Source organism: Ahaetulla prasina, chromosome 14 (genome assembly GCF_028640845.1).
Source record: "Ahaetulla prasina isolate Xishuangbanna chromosome 14, ASM2864084v1, whole genome shotgun sequence".
Classification (NCBI taxonomy): domain Eukaryota; kingdom Metazoa; phylum Chordata; class Lepidosauria; order Squamata; family Colubridae; genus Ahaetulla; species Ahaetulla prasina.
The window spans coordinates 16,954,310-16,974,694 of NC_080552.1; the positions used below are offsets into that span (position 1 = coordinate 16,954,310).

Genomic DNA, 20,385 nt, shown 5'->3' on the forward strand with positions numbered 1-20,385 from the left:
CCTGGACCGTACCTGCTGCTAACAGACATTTTAGAAGGAGAAGACTCAACATGCATCTCACCATCCAGCTTAAGTATTCTTTGAAAAGCTATAAAGATAAAGGTTCCCCTCACACATATGTGCTAGTCGTTCCCGACTCTAGGGGGCGGTGCTCAACTCCGTTTCAAAGCCGAAGAGCCAGCGCTGTCCGAAGACGTCTCCGTGGTCATGTCGCCAGCGTGACTCAATGCCAAAGGCGCACGGAACGCCGTTCCTTTCCCACCAAAGGTGGTCCCTATTTTTCTACTTGCATTTTTTAACGTGCTTTCGAACTGCTAGGTTGGCAGAAGCTGGGACAAGTCACGGGAGCTCACCCTCTTACGCGGCACTGGGGATTCAAACTGCCGAACTGCCGACCTTTCGATCGACAAGCTCAGCATCTTAGCCATTGAGCCACCACGTCCCTTACGACATGCTATCCGTGATAACAAATCCATTTCTAATCTCTTCCTTCCCCGAAGAGCCAACTCTAAGGTACTGCGTGGTCTTCACCGCAGCCTCAGTTCAACCATGAAGATCTTATTCAACAACCACAAGTTGCTGAAGTCCGTCTGGAGGAGCAGCAGGAAACTTGGTGGATCGGTCCCCCAAGCAGCGAGGCTGTTTACGTCTCTCAATCTTTCTGAGTTTGAAGCCATCAATCGAGGGGACAAAGAGGTGCCGAAGTACTTTAATTTCGCAAGCGACGTGCTGGATAAATGGTCTAAAATTGAAAAGGTAAGATTCCTTCTGAAGAATTTTAGGGGGGGGGGCTCCTGACTGATGTGCAATGCCCCCATCTCTCTTTTCTTTTTTTCTTCAAACAATTGAAGAGAAATGAGACAACATACCAGATTGGGACCTGATACTTTGTCAGCCCCCAAATTTTAAGCAAATCATGTAGTGTTTGTTTGTTTTTAAGTATTAAAGTATTAATACTTTTAAATATTTAAGTATTAAGCACCATGGAAGAAAATATTGTTTGGAACTTCATTCCCTTGTACAGTTCACAAAGCGTGCCTGAACTTCAGCCAATGTAAATTTGGAAATTATAACCATAAGTCGCGTCTCACCACTTAACCTGATAACCTGCATGCTTGCTTTTTATTTATTTTTCTCGTTTTTAATTATTACATTTGTTTTCTGCCCTTCTTGCCACAAGACTACTCTAGGCGGCTTACAAGCTTATAATGAAACCATAAATATAGGTATAAATGTATAAAATTACACTAAAATTGTGACAAATAAATACCACTTTTTCTTCTGTCCAGGTGAGATTTCTCTTCTTAGGATATATAGTCTATCTTACCTTTTTAAATTAAAAATGGTTTATTTGTTTTCATTTTTCTCTTTTTTGTATTCTTTTTTTAACAATTGCATAACGTAAATAAGAAAGAGATTTGCAAGAATTATAAATTCAAAAATGTCAGAAGTAACATGAATATAGTTCTGTGTGCTACGATTTCCTGCATCAGTTTAGAATTTAAAAACATAAGTAAAATAAAATTGGTCTACAATGGTTTAACAGCAAAACCCAAGGTGATATAAATTATAAATCAAAATGAGAGATCGTAACAATTTCTGCCTCTTTTAAGAATTCTATTCTTAAGGAGAATAAAAGAAGGAGACTAGAAAAATATTTTTCTCTAAGAACAAGAATAAAAAAGGACAAGAAAGAAGAAAATAAAAACAGCTAAATCCTGAAAATCCACTCCCTGCTGACTAGAATTTTTTTTACATTTCTATTTTATTTTAAACATTTATATAGCAGCTCATCTTCTAATGAACTCTGGACAGCTGCCAATCATGTATTTAAAAAACACATAAAGTTATATTAAAACTATAAAACCAAACAGATTAAAACATTAAACTATCTTTCTTCAGAACAATGAAGTCAACAATGATCCTTTCTTTTTTTTAATTTTTTGTCAAGCATATATAAGATTACAGATAAAAGTATAAACATGATTATGAATACATGAAATGCATAAACATGATTTTGAATACATGAAATGGATACGAATAAAAAGGAACATTAGGACAGGGACGGTAGGCACGCTGGTGCGCTTATGCACGCCCCTTCCAGACCTCTTAGGAATGGGGTGAGGTCAACAGTAGACAGTCTTAGGTTAAAGTTTTGGGGGTTTGGGGAAGAAACCACAGAGTCAGGTAGTGCATTCCACGCATTGACCACTCTGTTGCTGAAGTTGTATTTTCTGCAATCAAGTTTAGATTGGTTTACCATGAGTTTGTATCTATTGTGTGCTCGTGTATTGTTGTATAGTCATTGGCTGGTAGGACATTGTAGCAGATGATTTTATGTACTACTTTTAGGTCAGACCGAAGACAGCAAAGTTCTAAGTTGTCTAAGCCCAAAATTTCAAGTCCGGTGGCATAAGGTATTCTATTGTGAGCAGAGGAGTGGAGGACTCTTCTCGTGAACTATCTCTGGACTCGTTCGATTGTATTAATGTCCGATATGCAGTGTGGGTTCCAGGCAGACGAGCTGTATTCAAGAATTGGTCTAGCAAAGGTTTTGTATGCCCTAATTTGCAGTACAATGCTACCAAAGAAGCTTCGCAAGATTAGGTTGACAACTCTTAATGCCTTTTTGGCAATGTTTTCTGAAGTCTCTTTCAATATTGTTTTGCAGGATGGAGGGAGACCCTATCACCCAGCTTTCTGGTGGATTGATGGAAAAGGAGGGGAAGTGAAATGGAGCTTTGAAAAACTGGGCTTTGTCTCCAGGAAAGTGGCCAACGTACTCACAGGACCCTGTGGCCTACAGAGAGGAGAGAGGGTGATCCTCATTCTGCCGCGGATCCCAGAGTGGTGGATGCTAACCGTAGCATGTATTAGAACAGGTAAACAAAGAAAAAACCCTCATCAGATGAGGATGCAATTCGGAAAATATTAGACTGTGCAGAGATGGATAGACTGACTTTAACAATAAAAGATAAAGAAGACACAGAATGTTACTTGACATGGAATAGATCAGAGGTGGGTTTCAGCAGATTCCGACCAGTTCTGGAGAACCGATAGCGGAAATTTTGAGTAGTTCAGAGAACCGGTAGTAAAAATTCTGACTGGTCCCACCTCCATCTATTCTCTGCCTCCCAAGTCCCAGCTGATGGGGAGGAAATGGGGATTTTACAGTATCCTTCCCCTGCCACACTCACCAAGCCACACCCACCAAGCCACACCCACAGAACCAGTAGTAAAAAATTTTGAAACCCACCACTGGAATAGATGTTACGAGTGTCTAGAGATAAGAGGTAGAAATTAGATGACGAAAGTTTATTGCTATGCATGAATTAAATATAAAGATGGTTTATAATTATAAATATGCCAATATAATCAACAGAATTATAAATAAGCTACTATAAAGAGAAATTTAGCCAAAACTATTCTTTTACATTATTATTATTGTTACCAGTATATGTGCTGATATTTCTTTTTGTTTCTTCTTTGTTTTTCTTTTGTAAATGAATACAATAAACTGTATTCAAAATGTTTATGAATTAAAAAAAAACCCCAAAAAAACCATCTAGGCATAGAAAGACCTGTTCAGATATCTCACCAGGAATTGCTTCCATCCTTGAATAACAGAATAGTACACTTGGAAGAGACCTTGAAGGTTTTCTAGTCCAACCTACTGCTCAGGCAGGAAACCTTATACGATTTCAGACAAATGGTTGTCCAATCTATTCTTAAAAGCCTCCACTGATGGAGCAACCACAACTTCTGGAGGCAAGTCGTTCCACTGGTTGTTCTAGGTCGCTTCTCTCCTTGATTAGTGTCCATTCATTGCTTCTTGTCTTGCCCTTCTGCTGCTATGGAGACTAGGTTAACCACCTCCTCTTTGTGGCAGATATTGGAACACTGCTATCAAATCATCCCAAGTCCTTCTTTTCATTAAGCCAGACATACCCAATTTATGACATGGGCTTTCCATGTCCGGAAGAAGACTATCTTTTAATACCCATCTTTGTAGACAACAAAGAGACAACAGCTATGGTCTTTAGCTTCTGGATTTTCCTAGAGAACCGATGGTCTACCACAGAGGGAAAGTAGACCCACCAGATTTAGAAGCTGGGATTCTTGAACACCAATTGATGGGCAATGAATCTAAGAAGAATTGCAATGGTTGTTCGTGTTGTTGTACTCTTCTGCCTCTGTTGGATAATGGGCAATGAGTTTAAGAAGAATTGCAAATGGTGCAAAGGTAAAGGTTCCCCTTGTACATATGTGCTAGTCGTTCCTGACTCTAGGGGGCGGTGCTCATCTCCGTTTCAAAGCTAAAGAGCCAGCGCTATCCGAAGACATCTCCGTGGTCATGTGGCCAGCATGACTCAGCGCCAAAGGTGCACGGAACGCTGTTACCTTCCCACCAGAGGTGGTCCCTATTTTTCTACTTGCATTTTTTATGTGCTTTCAAACTGCTAGGTTGGCAGAAGCTGGGACAAGGAACGGGAGAGCTCACCCCGTTATGCGGCGCTAGGGATTCGAACCGTCAAACTGCCAACCTTTTGATTGACAAGCTCAGCGTCTCTTACCCATTAAGCCACCACATCCCTAGCAATTGCAATGGTATGGCTAGCTAATTTTAGGTTGGCCTTACAGGTTTCATAAAGGGTAGGCTTCTTGACATGGACAGGTGTACGATAATATCATCACGTAGGTAGCACTATTGTACTGGGGGAGGCAGGTATCCTGGTAGGATCTTAATTTGAGACGGGTGAAGTTCTACCTTATCTTGTCACTGCCTTCAGTGTCCTGCCTCCAGACTTCCCTAAAGTTGAAATGATGGGTGCAGGAATGAATCTCATCTTCCATTCTTGCTTTTTTGGGGGGATGGAACAAGGTGACTTTCAAAGCTTCTCCGAACGAGCAACGTTTGTAAGAACATCCTCAAAGTTATGTATTTATTGACCTTGCCAGGGATCATCTTCATCCCGGGGACCCCACAGCTGACAGCCAAAGATATCCAGTACAGGCTCCAGGTTTCCAAAGCTAAAGGCATCATCACGAATGATTCGCTGGCCCCTGTGGTGGAGACCGTCTCTTCGTCATGTCCTTCTCTGCGAAGCAAGTTGTTGGTCTCCGAGGGCAGGCGAGAAGGATGGCAACATTTCAAGGAGCTGTTTGAGTAAGGCACAATGAATAACAGATTAACAGAGTTGGAAGGGACCTTGTAGGTCATCTAGTTCAAACCCCCCCCCCATTGAAGCTGGAGACCCTACACCATTTCTGACAGATGGCAGTCCAGTCTTTTCTTGAAAGCCTCCAGTGATGAAGCTCCCACAACTTCTGAATAGCACACACCAGGGGTGGGATTCAGCCGGTTTGGACCCGTTCAGGCGGACCGGATGTTAATTTTAATCCAGTTCACCGAACTGGTAGTTGCAAGGACTGGCTGCCCGCAACCACCCCACCCCTCCCCTCCCCTCCCAGGAGACTCCACATGGCCCGTTTTGGATGCCAGGTAAGTGCAAGGCCCACGTGGAGGCTCTGAAGGGGCGAAAAACTGGCCTACTGGAACTACTGGAAGTCCAGAAATGGGCTCATTTCCGACCTCTGGAGGACCTCCAGAGTCCAGGGAAGGCCGTTTTCACCCTCCCAGTGGCTCGAGGAAAGTCTCTCAAGCCTGGGGAGGGCAAAAATGCTCCCCCCACACCGTGGTGCAAGAAGCCAACTAGGCCACGCCCCCATGGCCACACCTACCAAGCAACCAGGCAGACCAGTTGCTAAAATTTTTCAATCCCACTCCTGGCACACACCTTTGCACAGAATGGATAGGAAATATGTTAGGGAGGGCAGGCACTCAATAACCATAGTGTTCTGTCCCCCCCACCTCAGTCCGGGAGACATGTGAACTGACTCCATTAGCCAGCAATTTAGTCCACGGCAGCTATCAGCTCTGGCAGCACACCAGCGAACATCTGCCAAGGTTTTCTTTATCTTTCCTGATGCCGGCATCACAGAAGCTCATTACCGGAGCAACCAGGAAGTCAGGAACAAACAGCAATCCAGGCCAAATGCTCAGTCAAATAGTTCAGCTCAAGTTTTCTCCAGTCAGTTTGTTTTGTCCGTCACGAAGTAGTAGAGCAGCCCCTCCTGCTTTTATACCCTGTGAGGTGTGGCTCCGTGACTCAGCACTCTCTAAGCCTGCCCCACCCCTTCTTTTGTTGTTCCTGCCTCTCTTGTCTACGAAACCTGGGATCTAACCAGGACTGATTGTCCACAGCTGGGTCTGGAAGCGTTGCCTGGGCGGGTGGAGATAAAGGAGACAGAGGCCTCGTCACCTCCTCCACTTGGCCTGCCTCTGCAGAAGGGAGCCCCGACGGCCCTTCCCCCTCACTCTCTGAGTCACTTTCTGGCAGGGGGCCAGGCCCCGGGGGGGGGGGGGCTGGAGCCACAACACATAGCTTTTGAGAAGGGAGAAACTCATTTTGGCTAAATGACCATCCAGAAGGACAAATGCAACAAAGTTGCATGCTAAAACACTTTGAAATTGATAACCATTTTAATTACTGAGCCATTTTAATATATATATATATATATAAAGATAGATAGTGTTGTGACTCATCCTCCCTCCTCTCTTCAGCCGGGCCCCTCCCATCTCCAACCAGGCCTGTTATCAGACTCCGAGTCTGATAATGAAGATGAACGGCCTGTCATGCCTCCAGCCCCCGGCCCTGGCCCCATGCCCGGAGAGGATTCCAGGAATAACAAACAAATCCGATAAACCTCACTCATACGGCGTGTGTTCCTTTGGCTCAGCCGTCAGAGGAAGCCAACCAGGGATTGGAATTGCTCGGGCCTACTCCTTCTGACCCCTCCCTTTCCCAAACAGCAGAAGACAATTCAGTGGGAGGATCCTCGCTTCCAGAGATCTGAGAGGCAACGCCAGCAGAAGGAAGGGAGGGGCAGGCCTGGATAAATGCTGAGTCATGGAGCCACATCCCACAGCCTATATAAAGGACCTGCTTTTGGCTTTCCAACCTTGAGTCAAGCAAAGTCTCATCTAGTTTGCTGATATTAGACTCTATCGCTGAAGTCACAACTTGGACTCCTACCTGCCCTGATAAACCTCGAAGGAATTTGGCCAAGCTGCAGAGGCTTCGTTGCCACGTTTGATACGGACTTCTTTAACCCGGTCATCAGAGGGGGAGTGAGACATGACAGATAGATAGATAGATAGATAGATAGATAGATAGATAGATAGATAGATAGATAGATAGTGGGATTCAACCAGTGTAACAACCGGTTCACTTCGTGCACGCAGTACATTTCAAAACAGCTTTAAAACTTACCTTCTACTGCAGCCCTGATGAATAAAACAGCTGAGGCATGACAATCCACTCTGCCGCGCCAATCAGCCGGGCTTCAAACAAAGGAAATATAGGTCAGTATAGTTCAGGGGTGGGCAGGCCAGCTGATCGTCGGAGCGAACCTGTTCACTCTCAGCTGATCGTTGGAGCTACCAGTACGTTCGAACCGGTGCAAATCTGCTGAATCCCACCCCTGGGTTGTCCTCTTCTTCTCTTTCCTTCCACCTTTCCCACCACCAGAATCTTCTCCAGAGAGCTGGGTCTTTGCATAATGTGTCCAAAGTAGGATCATTTGAACCTGAGAACCTGAGAAATAGGGAAATGGATCTGGCAAGGGTAGATAAGCACCGAGAAGGGGCAGGTTACACCTGGGAGTCTATATCGTGTTCCAGAAATCCGTGAATGTATAATTGTTCAAAACAGTTTTGAAAGATTTGTGGTCTGCAGTTGTTGACGTCCCTTTTGAGCTCAGCTTCTCCATGCAAAACAGGGCACGATCGAAATGTAAATTGTGAAGGCAGTGTTCAAGGTAGCAATTTTGTAAAGCAATCATTCAGAAATCTACTTCCTGGGGGAGAAAAACAAGCTCTTTAAGAGACACTCCCGGCTGAGGTGCTTTTTAAATATTGTGAAAAATAAAATAAGCAGGTGCTTCAAATGCCCTTTGCATGCCTGAGTGCCACTTTCCACCATCGTTATAGGTCAGCGAGGCATTTAAGTCTGCAAATGAAACACCTACCTGGGAATAATTCTCAGCACACGCAACCAGCTTTTTTTTCCAGTCAACACACATTAGACTCTGCTGTGGCAGGTAATTACTTCATTCAGGCAGGGAAGGCAACAGGGAGCTCTGAGACGGTCAACGCTCTAGATCAGGGGGGGTCAAACTCAAAGCCTGCAGGCTTCATCCGGCCCGCGGGTTGCTTAAATCTGGCCCACGGGGCTGGGCTGGAAATATCAAAGGACCGGGCCACGGTGCAGGGGTGCTATTCAGCAGGTTCTGACAGGTTCTGGAGAACCGGTAGCGGAAATTTTGAGCAGTTCGGAGAACCGGCAAAGACCACCTCTGGCTGGCCCGAGTGGGGTGGGAATGGAGATTTTGCAATATCCTTCCCCCAGGAGTGGGGAGGGAATATGGATTTTGCAGTAGCCTTCCCAGTGGTGGGTTTCGAAATTCAAAACTACCAGTTCTGTGGGTGTGGCTTGATGGGTGTGGCAGGGCAAGGATACTGTAAAATCTCCATTCCCAATCCACTCCAGGGGAAGGATACTGCAAAATCCTCATTTCCTCCCGATCAGCTGGGACTTGGGAGGCAGAGAATAGATGGGGGCAGGGCCAGTCAGAAGTGGTATTTACCGGTTCTCCGAACTACTCAAAATTTCCACTATCGGTTCTCCCGAACTGGTCAGAACCTGCTGAAACCCACCTCTGATCCTTCCCCTGGAGTAGGGTGGGAATGGAGATTTTGCAGTATCCTTCCCCTGCCACACCCACCAAGCCACGCCCACCAAGCCATGCGCACAGAACTGGTAGTAAAAAAATTTGAATTCCATCACTGCCGCGGTGCCTCTGCTGGCCAAAACGGGCCGTGGGGTGGTCCCCACGAGGCCCATTTATGACCGGAAGAATACTGCAGGAGGCTGTCCAGGCCGAAAACGGAGTGAGAAGGATGAAGTTTCTTTCTGTTCACGGCTGATGTCCTTGCTTGGGTCTCTTTCAGGGCAGCTCCTTCCAGCCACAACTGTGTTCAAACCCGGAGCGATGATCCAATGGTTATATACTTCACCAGTGGAACCACAGGTTCTCCAAAGATGGCTGAACACTCTCAAGTCAGCTTAGCCTTGGGCTTGGCCCTGATGGGAAGGTATCCTTCTTAGTTTTCTTGCAGGTCACAAACTTGACCCCAACCAACCATAATTCGGTCTATTCAACCTCTTGGAGTTTCATGGAAGGCCTCTGGAGAAGTGACGGCCCCGGAGGACAATTGCCAATAAAGAACCAAGGAACCCTGTAGAAAATTTAAGGCCACTAAAAATGAGGTGAGATCTTGTTTGTTTGAAGGTAATCCAGAGTCTCTCACCTAAAATGTCTGTGCCTCGCAGGTGTTGGCTGGATTTCAAACCTTCAGGTGTCATATGGAACATGTCGGATACTGGTTGGGTGAAGGGGTCTTTGGGATCTGTCTTCGGCCCTTGGCTTCGGGGGACCAGTGTCTTCATACACAGCATGCCAGAGTTTGACCCAAAGGAGCTTCTAAAAGTAAGAATTATACATCCAATCATTGAGGGGGTGGGTGGGGAGAATGTATTTTGACTTTTGATACACTCAACAACCAGCGCCTTCCTTGGTCCATCTGTCTGCTGGTTTAGACAGGAACACAATGTTGTATTTTGGCAGCTTGGAACTGACTTCCAGGGGAGGAAGATGTAACTCCATCATTTTTATAACCGTTTATTCCTTTTTTCCTCTCTTCAGACACTTTCCAAGTATCCAGTGACAAACTTGTGCACTGCTCCAACAGTCTACTGCATGCTGGTGCAGCAGGACCTTAGCAGGTAGCTAGTTATCGGTTAATCCATCTATATGTTTGATTGATTGATCGATTGATCGGTCAATGGTGAGACCGAAGGAATCTGTAAAACTAAAACCTTCAGAGTGTTAAAACATACGATGGAGGCTAAAACATAGGAAGAACGGTTGCAGGAACTGGGTATGTCTCGTTTAATGAAAAGAAGGACTAGGAGTGACATGATAGCAGTATTGCAATATCTCAGGGGTTGCCACAAAGAAGAGGGAGTCAAACTATTCTCCAAAGCACCTGGGGGCAGGACAAGAAGCAATGGGTGGAAACTAATAAAAGGAGAGAAGCTCTTCGGCTTTGAAACGGAGATGAGCATCGTCCCCTAGAGTCAGGAACAACTAGCACATACGTGCAAAGGAAACCTTGACCTTTTACTAGTGGTTTATTTTCCCAGTACATTTTTTTTAAAATATTGAGTTTCTTTTTTAAATGAGAAAGATGTATATTACTTCTGGGGATAATAATCCAGTCTAAAAACAATCCCAAAATATATATTTTTTTCTTTTTGTACCTCTCTTCCTCTCTCGTTGACTTTCTGAATTTCTGCTTGTATTTTATTTTATAATAAACTTTAATTTTAAAAAAAAATTAAAATGAAAAGTGAAATCTATACAGGCCCAGACAGACAGAGGCAAAAGTTCCAATCAGCGAAAATTTGCTGGAGAGGCTCTTACTACACACAGCTTTGTCTAGCAACATCCAAGGCTGTCTCTGACTAGAATTTGCAAGCAGCATTTACACCCTGCCAATATAGGAGAATATTTGTAGCTCATCCATTACTGATGATGTTATCTAGCTGGGTAATGAAACATCTGCAAGAAAACCACCAAGCTCAGAGAGCATCAAGCCCCCCTCATTACACCCTTCATTACACAATCATAGAGGCTCTGAATAACAATAGAAAACCAATTTCTTTTCTTCTTTTTCTCTGCATAAAGCTACACATTCAAGAGCCTGTCCCATTGTTTGACTGGAGGGGAACCAATGAACCCGGAAGCGATGTCCCAATGGAAAAAACAGACCGGGTTGCAAATCTACGAAGGCTACGGACAAACTGAAGTCGTACGTGCATGTTCATAAAAGCTCCTTTCTCTTAATCAGGATAGTTAAGGACCCAGTAGCTAAAGGTGGTTAAGATTTAGGACTGAGATTTTTTTGATGTCGTTGTTTTTAACGGCTGGGTTTGAATGCAGCCCGTCTTATTAATTCACAGTTCAGGGTATTGTCTGAACCAAGAAACTGGGTAAATTAATTAAGCAGGGACGATTTGTAGTGTGGCCCTCCAAGTATAGGGCAGCTGAAGGCAATGGAGCTACATGATAAAAAATATATAATTTGGAAGCCCACTAAGGTATCATACAAAAGATTGTGTTTTCTATCACAGAATGGTATTTGAAGACTGGGGATTGCTCAGTGAAGTTACAGATATTTTATAAGTCCAAATAGCAATAGCATACCATATTTTTCGGAGTACAAGACGCTCCGGACTATAAGACGCACTTACCTTTTTTGGGGGAGGAAAACAAGAAAAAAAAATCATCTTCTTCCTCCCAGCAATTTGCCTCCTTGCAACAAACAGCCTGTTTCAGTTTCAGCTTCAGCACAGCCTGATTAGCACAAGCAGCTGATTGTCGGTTGGATCAGCCTCCCGAAGATCAGCTGTTTCAGGCTGCAGGGATTGCCATAGCCTATTGCTGCCTCCGCACGCCCCATTTTCCAGGGGGCCGGCGGGTGGGTGGGCTACATTCAGTGTATAAGATGCACTCATATTTTCACCCTCTTATGGGGGGAAAAAGTGCCTCTTATACTCTGAAAAATATGGTATATAGACTTATTGTCATGTCCCACTCCTCCTCTGACGGCCGGGTCTGGGAAGTCTGTATCAAGCGTGGCCATGAAGCCTCTGCAGCTTTGCCAAATTCCTGTCAGAGTTCTCAGGGCAGGAAGGAATCCAAGGTATGACTTCAGCAACCAGATGAGACTTTGCCTGACTCAAGGAATGCCAAAAAGCAGATCCTTTATATAGGCCATGGGGTGTGGCTCCATGACTCAGCACTTATCCAGGCCTGCCCCTCCCTTCCTTTTGCTGACGTCGCCTCTCCATTCTCCGGAAGCGGGGATCTGTCCACTGTGTCTTTTCGTCCTCAGCTGCCGGCAATTCTAGCTCGTGGCTGGCTTCGTGCTCACACGCTGTAGGGAGGTTTGTTTGCTCAGTCTGTCCGGGCATGGTGCCAGGGCTGGGGGCTGGAGGCATGCCAGGCCATTCTTCTTCACTATCAGTCTCTGGCTCAGATAGCAGGAGATGGGAGGGGCCCGGCTGAGGAGAGGAGGGCGGGCGAGGCACAACACTTATATACCGCTTCACAGTGCTTTACAGCCCTCTCTAAGCGGTTTACAGAGTCAGCATATTGCCTCCAACAATCTGGGTCCTCATTTTATCGACCATGGAAGGATGGAAATGTCGAAAAGAAGGGCAATTCCAGGAGTATTCAAAATTGTTTGCTGCAGGGGATGATAACAGGCAACGAAAAAGGGAAACCAGTTAAACTGGGCTCCATGGGGACTGCAGCTCCACCTTACGACGTTCAGGTAGGACCATTCTCCTGACTCAGATGAGATCTAGATTGGAAGGTCTACTTTTAGCAGGGGAGGAAAATAATGGGGGATGGGGTGGCTTTTCTTTTTTGACCTCCCCATCAACTTCAACTGATGGCAAGCAAACAGTGATAATATGTAGGATCAGACCTGGATAGGACTTAGATTTGCGAGCCCAGAAATTCCAGGGCCAATCTGAGATTAAAAAAAGAAAAAAGAAAAATAGTTGAGATTAAGGGAAGCCCGTTTCTCTCTTCTTGCCAAAAAAATGATATGGATGTGCCAGGGTGCTATTCAGCAGGTTCTGACAGGTTCTGGAGAACCGGTAGCGAGAATTTTGAGTAGTTTGGAGAACCGGCAAATACCACCTCTGGCTGGCCCCAGAGTGAAGTGGGAATGGAGATTTTGCAATATCGTTCTCCCAGGAATGGGGAGGGAATGGAGATTTTGCAATATTGTTCCCCGAGGAGTGGGGAGGGAATGGAGATTTTGCAATATCCTTCCCCCTAGAGTGGGGAGGGAATGGGGATTTTGCAGTATCCTTCCCCTGCCAAGCCCACCAAGCCACGCCTACAGAACCAGTAATAAAAAAAATTGAATTCCACCATTGGATGGGCCCCAAAGTCAACAGGAAATTTGCTTCTTTGTTTTTCCTTAACTCTAACTCTTCTTTCATCTTCCTTGCTGTTTTCTAGATTGTAGATGAAGATGGCAAGATTTTGCCCCACGGACAAGAAGGAGACATTGCTATCAGGATAAAACCCAAGCGTCCCTTTAGCTTCTTCTCTCACTATGTGGTAAGTAAGGAAATGTTCTGTGCCCCTCGCCTCCGTCCGAGCAATGGCTTAATTAGCCGGCACTATCAGCTCTGGCAGCAAAATAGCGAGTGTCTGCCAAGTGTCTCCGTTATCTCCCTCGACGCCGATGAATCACCCAGGAACAAACAGTACTTCAGCTCTAGTTAAGCAGTTGATTTGCTTGCCACGAAGAGGTATAGCAGCTCTTGCTGCTTTTATATCCTGTGGGGTGTGGCTCCATGACTCAGCACTTCCTAGGCCTGCCCCACCCCTGCTTCTGTTGTTCCCGCCTCTCCTGGCTATGAAACCTAGGGTCCAGCCAGGCCTGATTGCCATCAGCCGGGTCTGGAGGCATGGCCTGGGGGGTGAAGAGTCAGGGGACGGAGGCCTCATTATCTCCTCCACCTGGCCTGCCTCTGGCTCCTGGAGCTGAGCCAGGGAAGCCGGTGCTCCCGAGGTAAGTCCTGATGGCCCTTCCCCCTCCCTTTCCGAGTCCCTTTCTGGCAGGAGGACCGGCTCGGGGGGCGCAGACACAACAGCATAGTTTAAAATGGTGCCAGTAGAAGCCAGCATCCATGTCATTTTGTTAATGTCCAGGACAACCCAGAAAAAAACTCAGCAGTTGTCCGGGGAAACTTCTACATCACTGGTGACCAAGGCTGGATGGATGAAGATGGCTATTTCTGGTTTATTGGAAGGTCTGATGATGTCATCATTTCCTCAGGGTTGGTCCATCTCAATATATGTTATAGAAAAAATGCATCGTTAGCACCATCTGGGTCAGGACCAGCTTGGTCTTGAAAGGCCCTTCCGTTGATCTTTGATTTCATTCCGATGTCAAGCTTGGCCAAGCCGAACTCCAATTGGGCTGACTTCTGCTAAACTCCGCATAGCTGCTCAAAACCAAGGAACCTCTGAATTAGTCAAAGATCCAATAGAATTGAGGATAAATAAAGAGACTTGGAAAGGATATAGGAATTGTCAACCCTGATTTATTATTGATTTCATGAAACGTCATTATTAACCTCCTTATTAAAATATGAAAGGCAGGATAATAAATAAATAAAAGCGGAGTCTTTTTGATGACGGGAAATATTTCTTTTCAGTTCCTCGTTGCCACCTAGACTGAGCCTCTGTGGCTCAGGCTGCTAATGCAGTCTGTTATTAACAGCAGCTGCCTGCAGTTACTGCAGGTTCAAGTCCCACCAGGCCCAAAGTTGACTCAGCCTTCCATCCTTTATAGGGTAGGTAAAATGAGGACCCAGATTGTTGGGGGCAATAAAAGTTGACTTTGTATATAAATATACAAATAGAATGAAGACTATTGCTAACATAGTGTAAGCCACCCTGAGTCTTCGGAGAAGGGCAGGATATAAATGCAAATTTTTTTTTTTAAAAAATGAGTTGCTAAGATGAATCAATGAACAGCTTCCAATCTTTTGATAGTTTATTTCTAATATTCTTTCATTCCTTGTTCTTTATTGCACACCAGAACAACTAGACACAAGAACAGTTTTTTCCCCGAAGGCCATCACTCTGCTAAACAAATAATTCCCTCAACAATGTCAAACTATTTACTAAATCTACACTACTATTAATCTTCTCATCGTTTTCATCACCAATCTCTTTCCACTTATGACTGTATGACTATAACTTTTTGTTGCTATCACTAAGGGTTAAATTGCAACCTATGGCCATCATTTGTGTTGTAAATGTTGTACCTTTGATGAAGGTATTTTTCTTTCTTTCTTTTTCTTTTTCTTTTCTTTTATGTACACTGAGAGCATATGCACCAAAACAAATTCCTTGTGTGTCCAATCACACTTGGCCAATAAATTCTATTCTATTTCTATTTCTATTCTATTTAATTTCCAATCCTGGTTTTGAGATCTTTTTTTATCATTGAAGTAGATCCAATGGGCCTCTGTGGCTCAGACTGCTAATGCAGTCTGTTATTAACAGCAGCTGCTTGCAATTACTGCAGGTTCTAGTCCCACCAGGCCCAAGGTTGACTCAGCCTTCCATCCTTTATAAGGTAGGTAAAATGAGGACCCAGATTGTTGGGGGCAATAAGTTGACTTTGTATATAAATATACAAATAGGATGAAGACTATTGCTAACATAGTGTAAGCCGCCCTGAGTCTTCGGAGAAGGGCGGGATATAAATGCAAATTAAAAAAAAATCTTGCTCAATGTTTTAAATTAAGATAAGATCAGCTAAGGAGCAGCCCCCCCCCCCCCCCGCAAAAAAACTAAGCACTTGGATTGTAAATTATATTTAAATATACAAATAACATGGGTCTGGGTCCCATTTACCAATTGCCACACCTACACCCAAAGTCCTACATTCCATTTTACAGGCAATAATTTGTTTTTGTTTTTCTTCCCCAGATACCGCATTGGGCCTTTTGAAGTAGAAAGTGCTTTGATTGAACATCCAGCAGTGGTTGAATCAGCTGTTGTCAGCAGTCCGCATATTGTCCGGGGGGAGGTAATGAAGGTTTTCTATACATCTGAAAATCAGTTGCAGATTTAAGGAGGTTTTTTAAGAAGAGATTGGACAACCATTTGTCTGAAATAGTACAGGGTTTCCTGTCTGAGCAGGGGGTTGGACTAGAACAGGGATCACCAAACTTTTGGACTTCAGGGACCACTGAATTCATAATATTAAATCCCACGGACCCGTTTCCAGCCTCCAAAGGGCCTCCAGAGCCTGGGAGGGCTGTTTTCGCCCTTCCACAGGTTCAAGGAAAGCCTCTGGAGCCCAGGGAGGGCAAAAACACCCCCCCCCACCTTCACCATGCTGCAGGAGGCCAACGACGCCATGCCCACCATAGCCACGCCCACCCAGCAACCGGACAAAGAACCCTGTTGTGCCTCGTCCTCCCTCCTCTCCTCAGCCGGGCCCCTCCCGTCTCCTCCCGGGCCTGCTATCAGATTTGGAGTCTGATAATGAAGATGAACGGCCTGTTATGCCTCCAGCCCCCAGCCCTGGCCCCATGCCCGGACAGGATGTCAGGAATGAACAAACAAACCTCACTCCTACAGTGTGTGAGCAGGGAGCCAGCCACATGCTGGAATTACTGGCAGCAGATCCAGTGGAAGAGAATTCACAGTGGGAGGATCCCCGCTTCCGGAGATCTGAGAGGCGACGTCAGCAGAAGGAAGGGAGGGGCAGGCCTGGATAAGTGCTGAGTCTTGGAGCCACACCCCACAGCCTATATAAAGGACCAGCTTGAGTCAAGCAACTTTGAGTCAAGCAAAAGTCTCATTTAGTGTCGTGTCCCACTCCTCCGTTGACGACCGGGTCAGGGAAATCCGAATCAGGTGTGCCTCTGCAGCTCTGCCAAAGTCCTAGCAAAGTCCTCAGGGCAGGCAGGAGACCAGAAAGTGACTTCAGCAAGATATGTTTAGACTTTGCCTGACTCAGAGAATGCCAGAAAGCAGATCCTTTATATAGGCCATGGGGTGTGGCTCCATGACTCAGCACTTATCCAGGCCTGCCCCTCCCTTCCTTCTGTTGCCTCCGCCTATCAAGTCTTCTGACACGAGGGTCACTCCAATCGGCAGCTGTTGGCAATTGACCTTCCTCAGGCTCACATGCTGTGGAGGAGGGGGAGGGGTCTAGTTGCTCCGTTTGCCTGGGCATGGAGCCAGAGCTGGGGGCTGGAGATACTTGCTCTTCTTCAGCCTGTCTGGGCATGGAGCCAGGGCTGGGGCCGGGAGATGCCCCCTCCTCAGCCTGTCTGGGCATGGAGCCAGGGCTGGGGCCGGGAGGACATTCTTCAGCATTCGGAAGCAGATAAGCAGACCCCGGCTGCGGTGAGAGCGAGCAAGACACAACATTTAGTTTGCTGAAGTCACAACTTGGATTCCTGCCTGCCCTGAGAAATCTGAAAGGAATTTGGCAAAGCTGCAGAGGCTTCATGGCCACGCTTGACTTCCTAGACCCGGTCGTCGGAGGGGGAGGGGGACACAACAAACCCCTTGCTAAAATTTTTGAAGCCCACCTCTGGAAGTCTCCTTCTTTGGGGTGGGAGGGAAAGTTGCCACCTGCTTTTTGGTTTTCCTAAAATAAAGACTTGCCTGCTTTTAGTCTGACCTCTTGATCGGTAGCTGCTCTGGGTGGTTTTGTTTTCCAGGTGGTAAAAGCATTTGTGGTTTTGTCTCCCGAGTTCGCATCGCACGACCCAGAGAAATTAACTCGGGAGCTGCAAGACCACGTCAAGAAAGCGACAGCTCCATACAAGTATCCCAGAAAGGTGAGTGTTATAACAAGGTGGTGTTGAATCATACAGAAGCTGGCTCTGAAGAGCGGTAACAGAATATCAAGAGATGGAAGGGACCTTGGAGGTCTTCAAGTCCAACCCGCTGCTCAAACAGGAAACCCTGTACTATTTTTTTTTTTTATTCGCATTTATATCCCGCCCTTCTCCGAAGACTCAGGGCGGCTTACAATGTGTTAAGCAATAGTCTTCATCCATTTGTATATTATATATAAAGTCAACTTAATTGCTCCCAACAATCCGGGTCCTCATTTTACCTACCTTATAAAGGATGGAAGGCTGAGTCAACCTTGGGCCTGGTGGGACTAGAACCTGCAGTAATTGCAAGCAGTTGCTGTTAATAACAGGCTGCATTAGCCTGTTGAGCCACCAGAGGCCCTATTTCACACTAATGGTTGTCCAATTCCTTCTTAAAAACCTCCAGTGATGGAACACCCACAACTTCTGGTGGCATGCAGTTCCAATGATTGTCCTCATTGTCAGAAAATTTCTCCTTGGTTCTAAGTTGCTTCTCTCCTTGATTGGTTTCCATCGTTTCTGGTTCTGCCCTCAGGTGCTTTGGAGAATAGGTTGACTCCCTCTTCTTTGTGGCAGCCCGTTAGATATTGGAACGCTACTATCAGGTCACCCCTAGTCCATTGGGTGGGGGGTTGGGCTAGATGACCTTCAAGATCCCTTCCAACTCTGTTATTCTGTATTCTAGTCCTTCTTTTTTTATTATTATTTGCATTTATATCCCGCCCTTCCCCGAAGACTCAGGGTGGCTTACACTTGATTTTAAAATTTTTAATTTGTTTTTATGGGTTTTAAATTTTTGTAAATTTTTTATAGGGTGTCATTATATTTTAAATTTTCTGCCAATTGAATAAGCTTTTTAAGGGGTGTTCTTAATATTATATGTATTGTTTTTCTTTGTATTTTTATTCTGGCTGTGCACCGCCCTGAGTCCTTCGGGAGAAGGGCGGTATACAAATTAAAATATTATTATTATTATTATTATTATTATTATTATTATTATTATTATTATTATTATTATTATTATTATTATTATTACTACTACTACTACTATGTCAAGCAATAGTCTTCATCCATTTGTATATTATATACAAAGTCAACTTATTGCCCCCAACAATCTGGGTCCTCATTTTACCTACCTTATAAAGGATGGAAGGCTGAGTCAACCTTGGGCCTGGTGGGACTTGAACCTGCAGTAATTGCAAGCAGCTGCTGTTAATAACAGACTGTCTTAACAGTCTGAGCCACCAGAGGCTTTTCATGAAATACCATTGTGGTGTTTGCGGCTTAACAACATGACAAAAAAGGGTGTGAATCATTTAACAACGCTTAGTGGCGGAAATTCTGATCTCAGCTGGGATCGTATATTCAGGAACTACGGTACTTCAATCTCCCCGAACTTAGAAAGGAAGGAGTTACGATTCTTTTTCTTTCTTTTTATTATTTCATAAGGTGGAATTTGTACAAGAGCTGCCCAAGACGATCAGTGGCAAAATCCGAAGGAACGAACTACGAAAACGGGAATGGGGACAAATTTAATTCCACGTCATCCCATCATTATTTGCAGAAGGATCAGATGACAGATTTCTGTGCGTCCAGTTGCATTTGCAAAGCTTGAAAGCCGAGCAGCTCCCTGGGCCCAGTGAAGTATGCAACTTCTGAAAAGTGTTCCCCTACCAGTAAAAATAAATTGGTTTGAGGGAGCCTCACTTTCTGAACAGGGATATTCTGGTGGAGTGAATCATGTTTTTGCCCTTTTTTTTTTAGCCAATATTGCATTCAGGGACACTCCTGCGTTTTAATTTTTTTTTCTTAATTTCTGTAAATTTCTGGGTTTTCTGACAAGTATCAATATTGTTTCTTTTGTTGCTAATTTGTTTAAAAAAATTTCCAATGTTATGTTTGTTTAAAACTTCCTTTTATTCCTTTTTGACTTGGCAACTGCAGTTGTTTTGTGTTACTGGCCAAGCTGCAAATCACTTTCTTTCCACTTTTTTAACGTCTTTCATTTTATTGAGGGAGCCAGACCAATAAAAGATGCAATGCAATCTTTTAAAATGCAGAACCGCCAAAATTCTGAATTTTGTTAGAATTTTGTGACAGCCTCTTGCAAATGCTTTTAAAGTCGTGCTGGCATTAAGTCATTAAACAGGATTATTTTATGTGTCAATGAATTTCTTAATCCAAGGTAGGCTGCTGGTTCACCTTCCTATGTCTTAATTAATCAATTGATATTAGCTCTCAAATGGTACATGCGCAAAGTTTCTACATTCAAAATTGAAAATTGAACTCTTTGAATTACTTTGGATCGCAATGTTGAGATCACAAACGTCCCCAATCAAAGCTGTCTATTGGGCCATCACAACAGTTGTCTCAAACTTGAGGTTTGAAACTCTATAGAGCATTTTTCAAATGTGGTAACTTTTCCGATTTATAGACTTAAAACTCCCAGAATTCCTCAACCAGCCAGGTTGGCTGGGAAATTCTGGATGTCAAAGTCGGCATGTCTTAAAGCATGCCAGCTGGAGAATTCTGAGAGTTGAGGTCCATATATCTTAAAAGTTGCCAAGTTTGAAAAACACGACTCTAGATTCTCCTATCCCGTGTGTGTGTGTATGTGTGTGAGAGGGAGGGGGGAGGGGGGGAGGGAGATGACAGGAGAAAGAGATAGGTATAAATAGACAATAGATATATATAGATGATGATAGAAGATACATAGATAGACAGACAGACTGACAGAGACAAAGATATGGGAGAT

The 20,385-nt window shown here is 44.7% G+C and overlaps 1 protein-coding gene across 1 annotated transcript; it reads left to right on the plus strand.

Annotated features, from left to right (window-relative positions):
• The first annotated feature begins 549 nt into the window (after positions 1–549).
• LOC131185321 (acyl-coenzyme A synthetase ACSM4, mitochondrial-like) lies at positions 550–20,348 on the plus strand. Its single transcript, XM_058157760.1, has 13 exons — positions 550–756; positions 2,672–2,882; positions 4,960–5,167; positions 9,074–9,217; positions 9,456–9,612; positions 9,829–9,908; positions 10,873–10,996; positions 12,443–12,523; positions 13,225–13,326; positions 13,924–14,051; positions 15,718–15,817; positions 17,469–17,588; positions 19,080–20,348. Exons 1-13 carry the CDS (start codon positions 550–552, stop codon positions 19,164–19,166), a joined length of 1,749 nt encoding a protein of 582 aa, XP_058013743.1. The 3' UTR covers positions 19,167–20,348.
• Positions 20,349–20,385: the final 37 nt, after the last annotated feature.